The 17,432-nt window shown below is 34.3% G+C and overlaps 1 protein-coding gene across 2 annotated transcripts in view; it reads left to right on the top strand.

The window, feature by feature from the left end:
- FANCC (FA complementation group C) overlaps positions 1 to 17,432 on the top strand; it is a 90,546-nt gene that overhangs the window by 52,501 nt on the left and 20,613 nt on the right. For both annotated transcript variants that reach the window (XM_067316224.1, XM_067316225.1), the window contains 5 exons: positions 3,216 to 3,335; positions 4,132 to 4,196; positions 7,324 to 7,488; positions 10,887 to 11,043; positions 16,697 to 16,749. In XM_067316224.1, the coding sequence (XP_067172325.1) occupies positions 3,216 to 3,335; positions 4,132 to 4,196; positions 7,324 to 7,488; positions 10,887 to 11,043; positions 16,697 to 16,749 (560 nt within the window). The remainder of the gene's footprint in view (positions 1 to 3,215; positions 3,336 to 4,131; positions 4,197 to 7,323; positions 7,489 to 10,886; positions 11,044 to 16,696; positions 16,750 to 17,432) is intronic.

The following is a 17,432-nucleotide window of genomic DNA, read 5'->3' as shown; positions in this document are numbered from 1 at the left end:
TGGAGTAAGACAGACAAATAGCATAAGAAAATAATTATCTGATGATCTTTTTGTTTTCAGCTGTGTTTTCTCTTTAGAGATTATCTCTTGCAACAGTTTCCTTGTTTTGACTTTCCATGTTCTAACTGGAAAACTGGGTCTCAGATGCTGCATTTGCCTTTGGAGCTGTTCTAAGTAGTTGGAAGAATCATATGAAAAAAAATCATCTGTGACTTTAGGTGGAGGTTATTGTTTATGGTCTTTATTTCTGGTCATTGTAAAACCTCTTCAACGCCATATGTGTACTTAGGTAGTAATACAGTTATAAGCCTCTTGTTTTCAAGAAACTATTTCCCTTAAACACTAATGTAGAAGTGGATTGTCAATACGTTTGCTTTCTTTCAAACAGCTATCTGCTAATATGATATATAGAATTATCACCTCTAACCAGAACTAGATAATGTGTTATACATTTAACAATGTGCACTAAATAAACTACATTTTGGAGAGAAAGGGAAGACTTTCTGGACCTGTTTTGGACCAAAGTAAGCATTTAAATCTAGTCTAGAAAAACAAATGCTTTAAACTGGTGTTATGCAGTTTCTTATCTTTGTTGCATGTAGGTTTGTCTCAGGCTTCACACTGGCAAAAGGGTCTGTAAAATGAAACATGTAAGAATACAGAGCTGAATTCTTGATGTCTTTCACCTTTTAATACATACCTTTGTGGACTTCTTTTCATCTTGACTACAGTATCTCCTTACCCCTTTTTTCCCTGCCCCCTTCTGGCTGTTCAGAGCTTCTCTGTGTTTGAAAAACATAACTGAACTAATGTGCAAACTCCAGCAGGGATACAGTAAAGTGCTTAGAAAAGAATAATGATGCAAAAAAAAAAAGTTAGTGTGTCATGTCTCTTCTGTGTTGAAAGGTTAGTCATAACCGTTACACAGGGACAGGGGAAAATAATTTTGAAATTAATCTTCATATAAAAAGTATTTAGTTAGTTTCATCCTTAGGAAAATGCTGGTTACATAAAGGATGACTAAGTAATATATTTTATAGCATTAAAGTTAAATATATGGGATTTATAGATTTGTCCCTCACTTAGCTGTCTTTAGCTGCCATGTCTACCTGTCGAATCCTTTTCAGAGCTTTGTTGTTCCCAACTGTGGAAACTTTTTGCAAATCTTCCACTGAGCAGTCCAACAACATTTGCAGTTTTCAAGCCTTCTCATCTCTAGCAGAAGTGACACCCGAGCTTTGCTGTTGCTAGCTTCTTCTTTATTTTGTTTTCATCTAGCAGTCTGATCCTTTATTACATTCTGCTTGCTAGACCCTCCTATTTTGTAGGAACTACTTGTGTGAATTCTTAATAGTGTTCTGAAAACAAATGCTGACACAAATAATAGTTACAAAGAAAAATAAAATCATATATGGTTCCATAGTAATCAACTAATGAAGGGTATTTGGATATTGTAAAAGCTAATAGATTTTAGGCTTCTCTTTCAACTATATTTGGAAGCTGTTCATTTTGAAAATCCCTTTTTTAAAGTTTCTTAAGAATACAAAGACTGCATATAAATTACTTCTGAAACTCTTTTGCCACAGTATTTTCCTTTCCCCTTAGTTTTAGCAAAGTCACTAGGTGGCAGTAGAACAGCAATTTCTCCTGTTAAGGGTTATTTAAAAACAAACAAACAAATAACAAAAAAAACCTTTAGCATGAAAGAAGATACAGTACTTAGATGTTTAACTTAAGTCTGCAACATAGTAAAATAATCCAAAACACAAGTAGAAGAAATAAAGTGTCCCAAATTCTTGTTATTTTTTTTGACAGTAGTAGTTTTTGTTAGCCCTTTGGTGTGCTTCCACTGATTGTATCTTCTCTCTTACATTAATATATCAAACATGGACTAGATTTAATTCCAGGACTTCTGAAGCAATTGATTAGGGATGTCCAACAAAAGCATGTATAAATATTTGGTTTGGATTTCTGAAAGCAGAAAATGACTTAACTGTTTTGGGTTTTTTTTTTTGCCTAGAATGTTTATTAGATTCCTCTTTTTAAAAATGTACATAGAGTAGAGTAAGACCTCCTAAGACCATAGAAGTCAAGGAGCTTTCATCTGAACTTTCCTTCTAAAACCATATTTTTTAAGTGAAGGTCTTTTTCAGTGTCACAAAGGGTTTTGTATTTATTGCTATACAGGGTGTAATCTAGTTTATAATTTAAATATCAGTGATATATAAAACCCTTAAACGAACCTCTGAAAATGGAACATATTTGTTATTATATCAGCACATAGCAGTTGAGGATAGGAAATTGCCTAGATTAAATTTAGTGTGGATCAGTTGATAAGCAACATATAACTACCTCAGATCAGTTATGATAGTAAGGTGCAAAAAACTAAATGCTCTAAGTTTCACACTACAGTTTTCATAAACTAGTTGACATTGGAAGAGCTGGAGTGTTAAGATTTGTCCAAATGACACCATAGCTGGTAGTGTAGTGCTGGGATACTGAGAAAGTAGGAAACCAATGTTCAGGATCTTTCTCTCTACACTTCTGCAGAATCAGTGCCTCCCATGTGTTAATTTCACTTTATTTTTACAGTAAATCTATTATCAGAGTATTGTTTTGATTTTATTAGATGATATATTACAAAGTTTTAAAATATGGCTTAAAGGATTCAGTAATGGAATTGTTACAGAAGTAAATGTCAAACTAAAAAGTTGTCATTATCTCCTGATGAAGGAAATTAAGTTATGATGCCAAATCTTGAGTGACGGCCAAAATACTGGGGCATCTTGAAGGAGTGATGTGAAAAGTAAACATTAACTTCTTGCTTACTCTTCTTGATCAGATATTTTTACATGCGCTTTTCTACTGTGTAGCAGTGTATACGCCCCTATATTCTGGAGTATCATACTGAAATGGCTCCCAGAGAACTGAAATCTGCCTAAGGCTATGTCTGGTTTTGGCACTGTGTCCTCTGCTCTTCTAGAAATACTGAAATCATGTGGCGTATGTGACATATTTGATGATAAGCAGCAGAGGCATTCTCCTTTTGGTTGAAAGAAGGTATGTGCTCTTGTATGTTGATCAGATGATGTAAAATGACCACAACCCATCAAAAGATCTTACCCAGGTAGAGGTCAATAACAATTGCTTATTTTTACAAAATGTGTTATAGCTTCAAACTCTTTTTTTATTTCCCTTACGTTGATTTTTTCCAGAGTTTGCTCTGCCATCTCCTTTCTTCTTCTAAATGGGAAAGTAATGAAGCTGGGACCAATACATTCATTTCAGCTCTTGGCTACACATCAGCAGATTATTATTCTCACTTGGTTAAAAATGTAAGTATTTTGTGCAATTGAGATTTTGTTAATAATAAATCAACAGTCTATAAGCACATCCATGGAGTTGTCATTGTTATGAGGAACAGGAACTGAACTTTGTTTATCTTTTCTTACCTCAGTTACTTTTACAGCCTTTTAAGGGAGAAAATGAAATGGGAGATCTCTACAGACAAAAAAGAAAATTTTTGGTTAGATTATACTGTAATACATATTGGTAAAAATACCTGTTGCTGTTTTGTTATAACAAAAAAAAGTCTGGGCTATGCTTTTTTCCCCTACTGTGAAGTTAAAATTAATATATATTATTTTGTGTGTTAGAATGTAACTTTTGGAATCTTTTTTTGACTGTATGTGCTGCATTTAAAATGATAGTTGAGCCCTAAGTCTTAGGAAAATTGTCTTTTACTATATAAAAATCATGAGAATAGTATTTCCTAATATGAAATGATGCTTTATTTAATATAATCATTAGATAAACCATATAAAAATTATTAGTAACACTCTTCCAAAACACTCAACTCTTGGGCAAGCAGAGCTGAAATAAATTGCTTGCTAGTTGTCAAATAGGGAAGATATATCATGGGTGTTCACAAAAAGTTTTGCAGTATAATTTAGCCATTCAGTGGTGTGGAAAACTTTGACTGGCACCAATAATTTAAAAATTAAAAAATAAAACTGAGTGTACAGGGAATGTTACTAATTTCCAAAGGTGTTCCTCTCGTGGAGAATAATGCAACTAATGTCTGCTTATTTGCAGTGGGTGTATTTTAATGTCATTTATTTTATTTAACAGATGGTCTTATCATTAGTAACAGAACTCAGAAGAAATCAGTTTAATGGACTTAACATTCAAGGGAGGTAGGTGTTATCTAAACATCATTTTGGTATGTTTTGGTTTGGATCATTACAGTTCAGTGAGGACCTTTTTACAGTCTTGGACAGGTAAGCCTTGGACAGGTAAGCATTTAGACATCAGTTGGAAAGTTTTGGGTGGTCAAGGTTTTAGAAGATTTCATATGTGGACAAGTGTGTAAAATTGTGCTTCACAGAAGACTTTATACTTATGTGATAGTCACAACATAGTTGCCATAAGGAAAAAGAAAAACTTTTTTTCCAAAGGAAAAGTTTTTCCTTGTGTGTGTGAGTGATAGTTTCATATGGCTGGATAGTAGTTACTTTGCAGTTGTTGTTATTAATAAAATTTGACTGTGTTTATTTAAATAGTCTCTCCCATATTGCTCACCCTTAGTTTGTTGGTCCGGTAACAAATAGTATTGTGGCAGTACTGTGTGTTTTACATACAAAAATTTTAAATGTCTTGCTCAGCAGCTTGGCTGTTTTCCTTTTGATGATTGAGGTATACGAGCATTGCAGACTTTACTTATGAAGTAGACTTCACTTCTTGCTATCAAAAGGGTAATTTTCACCACCATTGCACAGTTAACCACAGATTGAATTTGCTGTGCCATTATTGACACAGTGTAGTCTTCAGTCTTGCAAGTTACAAATTTATTAGTCTCTATAGCTATGTCTAAACTGTGCAACATAAGTTTTTGTGTAGGGAAAGACCCAAGTACTTTCTGTCCTACCCCCTTTAACTGCTGCCTTCCCCTGGTTTTCTAAGGAAGAAAGCCTGGGAAAGTGGGCAGGAAAGAAGCTGTGATGTGCTGTGGCCAGACTGCCAATCTGGGTTATCAGGAGAGGCTAATAATCACTTTACCACATGATGTAGTGTGCTTCTACATGTCTGGGTGTAACAAGTGAAAGTAATCACATACTTCATCCACGCTACTTAAATACAGTAAATTAGATGATAGGAGTGAGTGAATGAATTGTATGAACTGTAGTTGCCAAAATCTGTGGTGAAGAAGTGCCTAATGCTTCTCTCCTGTTTCAGACATAAATGAGCCTTTCCACTGTATATCCACAGTATAATGTGGATTTCTTGAAACACATATAATAATCTTTTCATAAATACTTTAAAAATTATTATATTTAGCAGGCATCAGTAGGTCCTTTTGATTGCAAGTAAATTAAGTATATTCCAGCAATTCCTCCTCCTCACAAAAATAAAGGTAGGTATTTTTATACAAATCTACCCAAAGTGTGCCTGTTCTTTGAAATGCCTGTATGACTCTCCTCTGCATATTCTGCTGGTCTTCAAAGTCAAAGCTGCTCACACTGATGAAATGAGTTTTATTACTTGTATAATGCTGCCTGGCCTTAGAAATTACAGGAAAGAAAATAGAGTCGCTTTCTTCTCATCAGTGGAGTCTGTTGATATTGAATTTAACCAGCAAAAGGAGACCAGATTACCGGAGGATGTAGTTACCCACATAGAGAACGTTTCTTGCTGCCAATTGAGCTGAGGTAGTACAAATACCTTGAACAACCTTTCTCTTTCTGAAAGAGTTAGATTGCAATAATCTTCCTTGTTTGATGATGCTTCTTATACTCTTTCCTTTCTCTTGTGTAGTTTATCTCTTTTCTTCCTTTCCTCCTTGCACCTAATGTTTGCGCAAGGTAGAATAGGTGATCTGAGTTCATTTAGATTACGTTAGTATTGCAATTGCTGTAGCCCAGTTAATGAGGAGCATCAGTTTTGTTCACTGTAGAAAACAAACACTGCATTTTATAGATTAGGGTGAATGATGTTTGGCTGAAAAGCTAATGAGACTATTTTCTGCAGGATTTTTGAGGACAAAAATAGTTTATTTCTACCAGAAGAGCAGGAAAACTTAGAACTTCAGGTGAATTTTGAGGGTAGGAGTTATGATATGGTTCTTTATTCAATTTGCAGACAGATGTAGTTTGCAGTTAGAGATGCACATTGTCTCATTTCTGCTGTCAGTGACACTTGCAATAACATGGATAACAAAACACCTGTACAAATTCATTGAACACAGTGAGCTGCATAGTGTTTTCAAAGAATGGTTTGAAGATTATGAAACTATACTAATAAAAAAAAAATTGTCTTGCAGGATGTTTCTTATAGAGTTAAAAATAAATCTAAAGAAAACAGTTTTGGACTCTTGCTAAGCATATGCCCCTTGTAGCAAACAATGCAATGAGGAGTAATTTGCAGCAATTCAACAAACAACCTTACACAAATTTGCTGGAATTCAATATTTAGGAGTTGTTGGTCTTCATAAACGTCTTCCTCTTTAAACTGCATCTAAAAACTATATATACTCTGGGAAACTTGTCCTTTACTTTTGTTAATGTAATCTCATGTTTTATGCTGTTTTCCTTTTTGTGTATCTATCAAAGATTCCATGTTTCAAGAATATGTTTGTAAATGACCTTTTTATTCTTTGTCTTCTGACAAGCTAATTCACCATCTTGAATCATTTCCAAACATGCAGTTTTAACAAGCAGGTCAAGTGAGTGTTCCATACATTAAGATCCAAAAGTGTTATATATTCCTTCAACTGTAGATCTCTAAGACAAATAATTTTTGCCTGAACACTTGAAGACAGCAGGATTTGTACTGTTTTGTCCACAGAAGCAATTTCTATTAAAAGGAGAGAGAAAGGTCAAAGAAAAACCACAGGAGGCCTTAAAACCAGCTAGGTTGTCTCTTCTAGAATCTAGCAAATCTACATGGGAGCTGTGAAACTGTAGTCTTCCTTACACTTGCATTGCTCTTTCTTGGAAAGCGCAAAGTGTTCCCTGCTAGAAAGGGTGTAATTAATAAACAAACACCTAACTACATTTCAGAATTAGGTTGATGTCCCTCATGCGATTTGCCCTGAGCACTAAAACAACAAAATTTTATCTGACTTGTTTTCAAGATTCTTCAGACAATATGTAATAATAACACAATATTAATTCCCATAAATAATCTTTATACAGATAGATACATATCTCTTACATTTAACCTTCTGTAATTAATTTAATCTTCTTTTGCTTTATATCTTTAGAAGTTGAAGTTTTGACTTTTTTAAAATAGGAACTGTATTTATTTATTTATTTTTTCCCTCAGAGTTGCAGCCAGTTGTGTGAGTGAGATGTCCCTTTTCTGTCTCCCTTTGATTACTTTGCCTGATTTAACTCCATTGTTGGAAACTCTCCTTCTTTGCCATGGAGGTGCATCAGAGGAGATTCTCAGTTCAGAGTTTCTAGAGGCTGTGAATGAGGCCTTTCTAATGTAAGTAGCATGCACTGTATGATTTTTCTGCTCTTCATTAAAAAGAATATTAAATCAATTGCAATATCTTTTCCATTGACTTATATGCTGAATTCACCGAGCATTTTCTTTTTTATAATAAAATATTTCCTTTGCACTTGAATAGCAGACCTTAAGTTGTAAGACAAACCAGGATTTTCACTTGCTGATGTACAAATTATGGCCTAACAGCTTTAGATATTGACTGAACCTCTTGCCGCTTTTTCTCTAAAATGGAGGCATAAGTCTGCACTGGATTTTTAGGAGGTTGCATGAAAGATGTGATCACTTTTCATAGAAATATTATTTCCCTTTCATAGAAGTGGATGAACATTCCTACCATGAGATTTTGAGAGCCATCTTTAAATTTGTTCATTTTTCTGTGCAGAAAATGGATTCTTATATTTGAGTGGTTCCTTATTCTCTTATTTTTCCTGAGAAATTGGTTCTCAGGATTTTCAATTCTCCTGTTTTACTGCAGATTATTTTTAATGAGGCTAATAGAAGCAATTTGTGAAATACAGTTTTTATTTCTCTGCCACTAAAACAACTTTTAATAAAATCAGCCTGTGGATGAAGGCCAGCTGAGTGAAGCTGAGCATCAGGAAGGCTGGTGTTGCTAGGGAAGGGGAGACGATGCAACCTACTTTTGGTTGAGTTGATCTACTAAAATTGTAGCCAAAAGGGGTGGTCCTGAATTTCTTACTGAGAATAAGTTCTTGCATACCCATGTCAGTGGATACTTTCTGTCATCTTTGGTCTACTAGAAAATTCCATTCCATCCTGGCGGATGACAATTTGGCCTTTAGTGTGGAAGTCTGTGGCATCACAGACTTGAATGACAGGAATGTGAAATACCTCTGTCTGAAGTTGCCAGACTTGAAGTAGCTTCATTTAATACAGGGTGCTGCAGCACCTCTACTAAATAGTGTGAAGTGTGGATACAAGAATATCAGATTTGCTCATTGTTCCCTACTCAGACTTTCTGCAGGACATCAAGTTCAACATTCTTATTTTCAGAGAACTTGGCATTTTCAATATGGGACAAAAAAAAGATCACCTAATGCTAGGGAAGTATAACCCAAAGCTTTTAAAACAAAAATGCAAATAAAAATTGCAAAAAATATTTACCAAATTGCAGTTTTATGTGTTCTTTTGATACTAGAAAGGGTCCTTTGGGACCACTTCACCCTAGTTACCCATTTTTCTCCTTTCTAATCAAAATTTTAACTGCTTCCTCTGTACTCAACAGCATTATCTCTGAGATGTTCAGATAAAGATTCTTATATACATCATTGTTTCCTTGAAAGCTCCATCAAAAAGATATTAACTAGTGGAAAAGAGGAATTGCTAATCTGTTATGTACAAATGCCTCTAGACATTTCTTCAAAGCTGAGGGAAATTAGTGAAAAAAGAATCTGGAGATCTTTAGTGAAAGATGTGTCCCAAAAAGACAGTGAACAATCTTTCATTTGTCTGTCTTCTGTGGCTTCTGATGAACCTGTTGCACAAGCAGTAATAAAATTTGAAAAATTTTCTCAGAGCAAGTACATAACTCAGCATGGATGGTCTATTCTCATGTCAGTGAGCCAGCAGTTGATCATGACATACCTTTGACACTTTGTAATGTGAGTCTGAACACTTTACAGGGTCATAAAAAGTTCTTCTGACTGAAGTAAACTGCCCTTTGTTTAATCTTTGAGCTACTTGTTCACCACAGTGAGCAAAAATAATTCAGTTCGTACTGCTCTTGCCTGCATGACTCATGAAGGGTTTCTGACAAAAGTTTTTGGTTTCTCTGAGGATGGGTGTGGACTTGGACATCTTTTGCATGATATACTCTTGGCCTTTCACTAAAGCTCATGTAATCTTAAGAGGGGTGTGCATGTAATTTTTTTTCCCCCCAATGTGAATAATTGAACCGTGTGTTCCCTAATGCTGTCATTGTGTTCTGAACACATTCCTTCTGGTGTAGCCTGCTCCATGAATTAGGGTCACTAAGTGCTAGGAGAAAGCTTGTGACTTGCAGTGTTTCAGAGAACTCAGAGGTGTCCCACTGGGACTGTTTACAAGTACAGTGGCAGAAAGATGAGGACTGCAGTTTATTTCCTATATGATTTTAAGTTTGAGATTTGGAACATCTCTATGTAAGCTTCTTAGATTTCTATTTCTGGTATACTATCTGTCATATTATCATAAAAAATCCAATGAAAGGGACTTAGGGAAAAATAAAAAAGTTCATATAATTCTTAATTTGCTCTAATATGCATATTTTTAATAATGATTTTTTATATATTAATTATACAGCATTTTGAAATCAGGCAGAGCTTAACAATTTTGAAGTTCTAAATATTTGTTTTGATATTTCTTCTTGCCTACAGACATACAGTTTTAATTGAAGCTGTGCAAGAAATAGTTTTGAATGGAAAATATATGGCTTTTCAGTGCCAATCAGAATTCTGAAGGCTGATATATAGACAGTGATTAAAATACATACATTGAAAAATAGAACCTAAAAAGCTGTTAAATCTTTCTGTTATGTTTTTCTCTTATCAGTAGCTCTACATGGTACTCTCCCTGCCTAATTTTAGGGGTTTTATCTTCACTTCATTTAAGGACAAGGCATAGATTTCTAGTTATGGATGTTTTGTGGTCCAGTATCTCTTCTTGGGTGGTTTCTGTAATGTGTTTTTGATTTGTGCCTGGTCCACACATATTATGTTGCTGTCTCGCTATATGCTATGCCCTTTATTTTCTAATGATGTAATACTATATTTCAGCTGAGTTATAGCTGAAAGCTTCAGGTAAAAAGAGATGATACCTTCTTAAACATTTCTCTTTCAAAAGGTTTCAGTCAATGTTGGTGGACTCAAGAATCAATCTACCTTGTTTGTTTTCTTATTTCTTTGCAAAGACCAGGTAATGCTTTGAATTATAGCCAACAATAAAATTACGTAGAATCTTTCTGCTTGCCTGTCAGCTGCTGACACTTTCTAGTAGAGAGGTGTACAGGAAACAGCCTGGGTTTTAAAGAGAGGGAGCATGAGGCAGACTATTTCTCTAGAGAGTTAAGGAACTCCAGACTTGAACCCTCCGTTTCCACTTGCTGGGATCTGGCAGAGATGAATTTTTGATTTGTAAAGACCTGTATTAAGGTTCATTTGTATATGTTGGTGATTCCCTGTTATTCTTTGGCATTATTATTTGATAAAGCTACGGTCACATTTAGAAAGCGTTGCGGTCCTGCCTGTTGAGCAGAGCACTGTAAAGTAGGTTTTGTCTGTTTTGCTGCAGGTTGATTTCTTTGTCTTTTTTTGCCATGTGTGCTCTTGTTTGTCTTCCAATTTCTCAGTGAAAACAATATTTTCTTCCTAAACCAGAAAGAAGATCTCCCTCTCTGTACCAGCTGTCTTCAGCCTATGGCTTCGTCACTTACCAAGCCTTGAAAAAGCTACTTTATATCTTTTAGACCAGCTGGTTTCCATTCAGATGACTTCACTGGAAGAAGTAGCTTGTGTCATAAAAGATTCATTATTGGTATGTACAGCAGGTAGTATATTTGATTCTGTACTTTCTGCTCAAGAGTTGATGAAGTGTTCTAAAATATGTGGCAGCATCTTTGAGGGAGAAGGGCTGTCATGTGGCATATAACTTGCTAATACAAAGATAAATCTTGAATCTTACAAGTATCGTTTAAATTTTTAGTTTTTATGCTAAATTGATAGAAGAATGAATTGACCCATAGACCAAGGAAAGATAAAGAGAGTGAGAATCTGATTGGTGGGGGTGCAAATACCTGCCCTTCTCTTTAAAAATCAGAAGCTTTTGGGAGGGAGGATTTGATTCCGTTTTTACTTACGTCTCTGTGCCCTTGGGAGTTTAGCAGTTTAAACAATTGAAATGCTTTGTAGAATATTTTATTGTGGAATGTTTGGTTTCTTGGTTTTGCATGCAAACATGAACAAAATTCTTAATGTAAAACATTTGCTAAACTATAATTAAAGTTTGATTTCAAATGCTATGCTACAAAATTCACCAATTATCTTCTTTCTTTTTACAAAACATAATGACACAGCACCTTCTCCAAACTTATGCTAGTTTGCAAAATTAAATGTAAATTTAAATGTAAACATGTGCTATGCACTTACACTCTATATTTCATAAAGTGGAGCTCACTCAAAAAAGACAGATATCTTATTTTCACCCTATAAAATTTTATAGTATGTATTTTAAAAGGAAAAGAAATGATACATTTAGAATTTTTTCCTTTTTAATTGAATCTGCAAATTTCTATTTCAAGGGTCATTTACAATGCCTGCAAATCTCTTAAGCGTTTCATGTCAGCAGTACTTATGCATCATTTGAGATCTAGCTGTTCCAGAAGACAAGACTATAAAATAGCCTGTGCATATAATTTTTCTGTACTGAACACAATATATGAGTTGAATATAGTACAGGGTACCATATATAGCTCAGAAAAAAACCTAGGTTTTTATATATAAAAGGAAGTAAAATCTTTATCATAATTATTGATTTAATGTTTATTAATTATTTTCATATTTGAATTGTTTTCACATCCTGATGCCTGAAAAGGATGGGACCTTACTTAGATTGTACCTATTTGCCTCTGCTCCAGAGAATTTGAGCTTTCAAAGGAAAGTATGCACAGGGAGGAAAGACCAGTGCAGCAGCTTTGAATGCTGGTTTAGAGAGGACATCCTGTGGACAAGAAGTGGTATGAATGTGGGCCTAAGGGTGAGACTAGCTTGAAGGTGGATTTTGCTTGTTGATAAGAGTAATGTATTAAGAGAGAGAGTATACAAAAGAGAGAAGGAATGGCAACTGAAAAAGGGCGAGAAGCTTCAGAGAGGCATCAAAGAAGGAACCCAAAATTATGGCTTAAAATGTCTAATGATATCTGTGTAAGCTGTATTATAAACATACTTGTGTGATATTAAGATCAGTGAGCATTTTGAATCCAACAGTATGATTAATTTAGCCTGTCTAAAAATATCTGAATATTTATTTAGGCATATGGAAATGTATTTTTTGACAGTAGGATTATGGTATTTTCAGGAAGAGACCTCAGTTTGCCTTATGGATATGGTAATTAAAATGTGGAATGATGAGACAAAAGTTGATTGATTTAGACTTTTCTTTTTCTGTTTGCAGTAAAACCAGTAGAGTACAAATAGGCAGAAATATATTAGTGATTTGATTATATTATATGATAAGATGGAAGCTTGAATAAGCTGTTTCATAGTTGCATTATCAGAGTCATTTATCAAAGCAAAATATCTTGATAGAGCAACCAAATGTAGATAAACCTCATAAAGATATAGAGTATCCAGATAGTGGTAAACTACTATGTTTTAATTATGAAAGAAACTTGATATGCAATACCACTACATTTGAATTCCAAAAGTAATTGCAGTGTGATGGTCCACTAACTTGTGTTTTATATGGTATGCTATTAATTACGTTTGTGTTCTTTCGGGGAAACTGGAATTAATATTGGAAATTCTGTAGTTACTGAGAAGTAATAAATACAAAAGCTAAGTGTTACACATGTTGCTTATAGTGAAATGACCTTCGCAAATGCTCTTTTGCTTCTTAACAATTTGGTATGTGAAAGGATGTCTTCCTTTTTGAAGTAGGGCTAAGGTTTCTATGTGTGAGTTAATTACTAAAATTAAAATAAATACACAAATTAGGTATTTTATGCTTTACCAGAAAAGCATGGGGATAAATATGTGTGTGTGTGTGTGTGTGTGTGTGTGTGTATGTATATGTAAACAGATTCGTAAAGCACTTACATAAACTAACGTGAACAAATTAGTGTCAATCATGTTCAGTTTTTAGTTGTTTTTTCAAAGTAATTTTCTTTCTTTCAAAGTTATGTTGTCAGAAAACCCTAATCTTCTGCTATAGGTTGAGAGTGCTTTAAATTTGTCATCTTCTCCTTTTCCATTCTGTGATTCCTCTTTTTTGTTTTTCCACACTGTCAACTTTCTTAAGTCTGGTCCAGAATCAAAAATGTGTTATGCTTTACAGAGTTCTCCTTCTGAGGCCTCCCTTGCTGTTGTTTTCACTTCAGCCCTCTTGCTTTGCCTCATTGCCAGATTTCTAGTCTAGTCAGATCCATGCTCACCTTTCACTGGCCACTGTGCCGGAAGAAGGTGAAAGGATAGAGAGAAAAAATGAGCACCTTGTTGTTCTTGTTGCTGCTGTTGTAATATAGTCCAGCTAAGTCACAAATAATTTCCTCAATTTGTCTGTCTTCAAAAGCTGTGTCATTATGGTAGAACATTTGAAATAGTGCAATTTACTCATAATTTTGATGAAATCAGGAGGGCTTTAAATACAATAATTTTGTGAAAAGATATTCATGCTTTCAAAATGACATGAAAATAAAAGCATATTTAGCACTTGGTAGAAGAAAAAGAGTGATATATTAATTAAAAAATACTTACATAAAATTCAGGAATACAGGAAAATTTAAATTTGGAAATGCAAACATGTTAAATAAAGAAGTGTAGTAGTTTCTTAAAGCTAGATGTGTTTAACTGTAGAAGTGTTCTGTCCAAATAATTGCATGAGAGTCTGGAAGTCAAGAGAACTGGAATTTCTGGTGTTATCACTTCAACTCTGTTGCTGTGTGGTCTTGAGCACAATTTGTTTCCTTATGTTTATTCTTACTTGTGATTGTTATAAAGAATGCTATGATGAGAGTAAAAAACAATAGATGACTACTATAGATGACTACTACTATATTCTTCTGCGCACCATGTACATGCATCTTAATATAGATGCGGATGTATTTTTCTTATCTTTGTTCAGTGCTGGCTTTGTATTATGGTAATAAATGAGTTACTGAGGATTCTACTTTCTGATAATAAATCAGGTACAAAAGGACTGAAATTTTGTAGAACTTGAATGTGTAATAGTTCATGTTACAATATATTTTTTCAAGTTTTGTTTCTTTTAAAGATGTTTTTGTGTTCTTCATTTTTCTTTTTGAAGAAGCATACACATTCTTAAAATTTGTAATAATTATATTACACATGCAATTCCAGTTTCCTGTGTCTGGATCTTTTTGACTTAGTGTGCGTTGTGCTGTACGGGATGTGCATGTTTTAAAAGGGATGGAACAAGTTCCCAGTAGACAGGGTGTTAGATTATCTGAGCTTTATCTGGAAAATCTTGCATATTTGCAAACAAGATTATTAAAATATAAAATGTCCTATTTTGAAAAAGTAAGGAGATAAAATCAGCAACCTGAAAACCCTATGAGAATCCCTCCCAGACTCCAGAATTGCCACTGCTCCAGTGTGGACATGCTACACAAAAGGCACACCTTCAAATTGCCTTGGAAACTTTTGTGCCATGATAAATACTCTCATTTTCAGTACTCGCAAATGAATTGAATACAACACATTGATCAAAACCTTGCTGTGAAATTAGATAACAATCAGTGATTTTTTTTTCCTGCTTAATAACAGCGATGAAATTCATATCAATTTCAGCAGTGTATTAAATACAAGGAGCTATTAGAGGGGGTTCTTAAAATGAGTGTTGTAGTTAGTTGCTGTCTGTCAAAAGAGTGGAAAGTTTTTTCATTGTTGCTCAGAGCACATTTATTTTGGTCTTGTTCAAAGGAACCTTAGTTTGATCTTGATAACTGCAGCAGTGTGCTGCTAGATCCTTCCTAGTAACACGGTCAAAAAGTCTTAGGCAACTGTGGGTTTGTATGTCATTATGAAAGTTCTTTTTTTATGTCATCCACCCAGTTTTTTTCTCCCTCAAGTAATGGAAGTTTGGAGACTTCAGCCTTGCAGTGACTTGCATGCTGGTTTTCACACTTTTTTAACCTCTGACTGTAAATGCTTTTGAACACTAGGTGGCATACGTTCAATAGGACAACTTTACTGCAGCCCTGTGACAGAAAAAGTGTGGTAAAAGATGAAAATGAGGTGTCATCTAGTATTTCCAATAGGGTAAAGACAACTGTAAGAAGCAAGCAGCTGGCCTTTTCAGAACTTTTCAGTTTATGTTAAAAGTTGTCTATTTTCTGAGATTATCATACAAACTAAAGTTCTCATTCAGCCTGCATGCGATTAAAAAAAGTTATCTTCTACTTGGTACTTTTTAGCCTGAACCAGATGCAGAAAAGTTTTCTTTGGAATGGTGCTTCAAGCACTTAGAGCTGTTACAATAAACACCATGTGTAAATGCTCTAATCCTTCCATGCATCCTGAAGTCTATAAAGTGCATTTTATTAGACATGTTTTACTCCAGATTGTTCAAGAATTATGTTCTCATCAAATCTTCAGGTGCTAACTTCAGAAAAGACAAGGCATAATAGGATTTACTTTTTTTTTTTCTTAGATAAATATATGAGGGGGAATATATAAATGGTTATTTAATCCTGGGACTGTATAAAAGCCTACAGAAATCTTAGAATTTATGAATATGGGATTAAAAAAGTAATATGTTTACTAATGCGTGTTTAATGTAACAACTTTCTTAAAACAGCCTTTTGTATGCTAGCACCATGAAGATAAAAAGCTTCACTAGTTTAAAAAAAATGTAGTTTGATCTCTAAGATGCACTGAGGTATTTAAGTTATATTAGCAACTCTGAAATTCATAAAACAACATAATACTGTGGAAAAATATCTTGGATCAAAATGCATGTGGTAGTATTAAAGACAGAGGAGATAAGGCTACAAATTTAATTTCTGGTGTATAATTTTGTTGATTTAGCAAGAATCACAAAACACATCCAAAGGGATTGTCTGTAAAGACAGGAAGAAAACTTCTGGTAAAGTTGCTCCCCGTCTCTTGTCTCCAGCAATTGCATGCAATAACCTGTTTCATCTGTCTGCCACCCTCAGTATTTTTAGTGATCGTTGTCATAAATAGTTTGGGATCACAGGTGTTTGTATTTATCAGATGTTTAGCCTGCTTGGTATTGCTGTGGGTCTCCTTTCTTGATCCTGATGCACTTATTTTTAAGAACCTAATTGTGAGAGAATCTGAGTGTTTAATAATGGTTGATATGAGATCTATAGTTTAGTAATTGCAGCATAATAGCATCCATGGGTTAAGTTACAAATTATACAGTGACAGTTGTTTGAGTTGCTTCTTATTAATTAATGAACTGTTTCCTTTCATTTGCTTATCAACAGCCACAAGCAGCGAGCCATCCTGCCATTTTCAGAATTGTTGATGAAATTTTCAAGTAAGTTTTGAAATTGTATTGGGAAGTGTTTTAAATGACCAGTTTAAACATTGAGGTTTTAGTTATGAATATGCAGTATTATAATCTGTGATGTATTATAATTTCTGCACGTCTTATTCTTTAGCTGCGTGCCACTGTACTCTTCTGTGACACATATGACAAATAATAGCCAATGTTAATCTTAAAATGAAACTTATATGGAAGTTGCATTGTAACAATTATTGATACAATTGACTACCTTGTATTTTAGCCTGTAAAGTAAAAATATGAATTTATTTTGTGTTTTAGTAGGGTTTTGTCATTGAAATATGATCTAATGTAAGAAATATATATGCTCGGTAATGACTTGGCCCGTGGCAGCATGAAGACCTTGGAGTCAAGCTAAAACATTTGCACTTATTAGTGTGACATCTCTAAAATTGTGTGAAAAATCTTTCAGGATTGACATCAGCTATGCTCTTAATGGCATTAAACTGTTGATCTGCCTGTTAGTAAAGAATCTGTTTTTGAATGCATTTTAAAATACTTTTCAGGTAATATATATTGTTCACCACATGGGGGCTTCCAGTCCTTTGTACTCAATTTTCAGTGGCTTTTTCTCTTCAGTTGACTTTTTTGTTATTTTACCATTCTTTTGCAGTAATCTACCCCTATCCTAGACAGTACTACAATTTGGATACAAA

The sequence above is a fragment of the Apteryx mantelli genome, chromosome Z, assembly GCF_036417845.1.
Source record: "Apteryx mantelli isolate bAptMan1 chromosome Z, bAptMan1.hap1, whole genome shotgun sequence".
Taxonomy (NCBI): Eukaryota; Metazoa; Chordata; class Aves; order Apterygiformes; family Apterygidae; genus Apteryx; species Apteryx mantelli.
The sequence above is the reverse complement of the archived record's forward strand: the minus strand, read 5'-3'. Positions and strand labels throughout refer to the sequence as shown.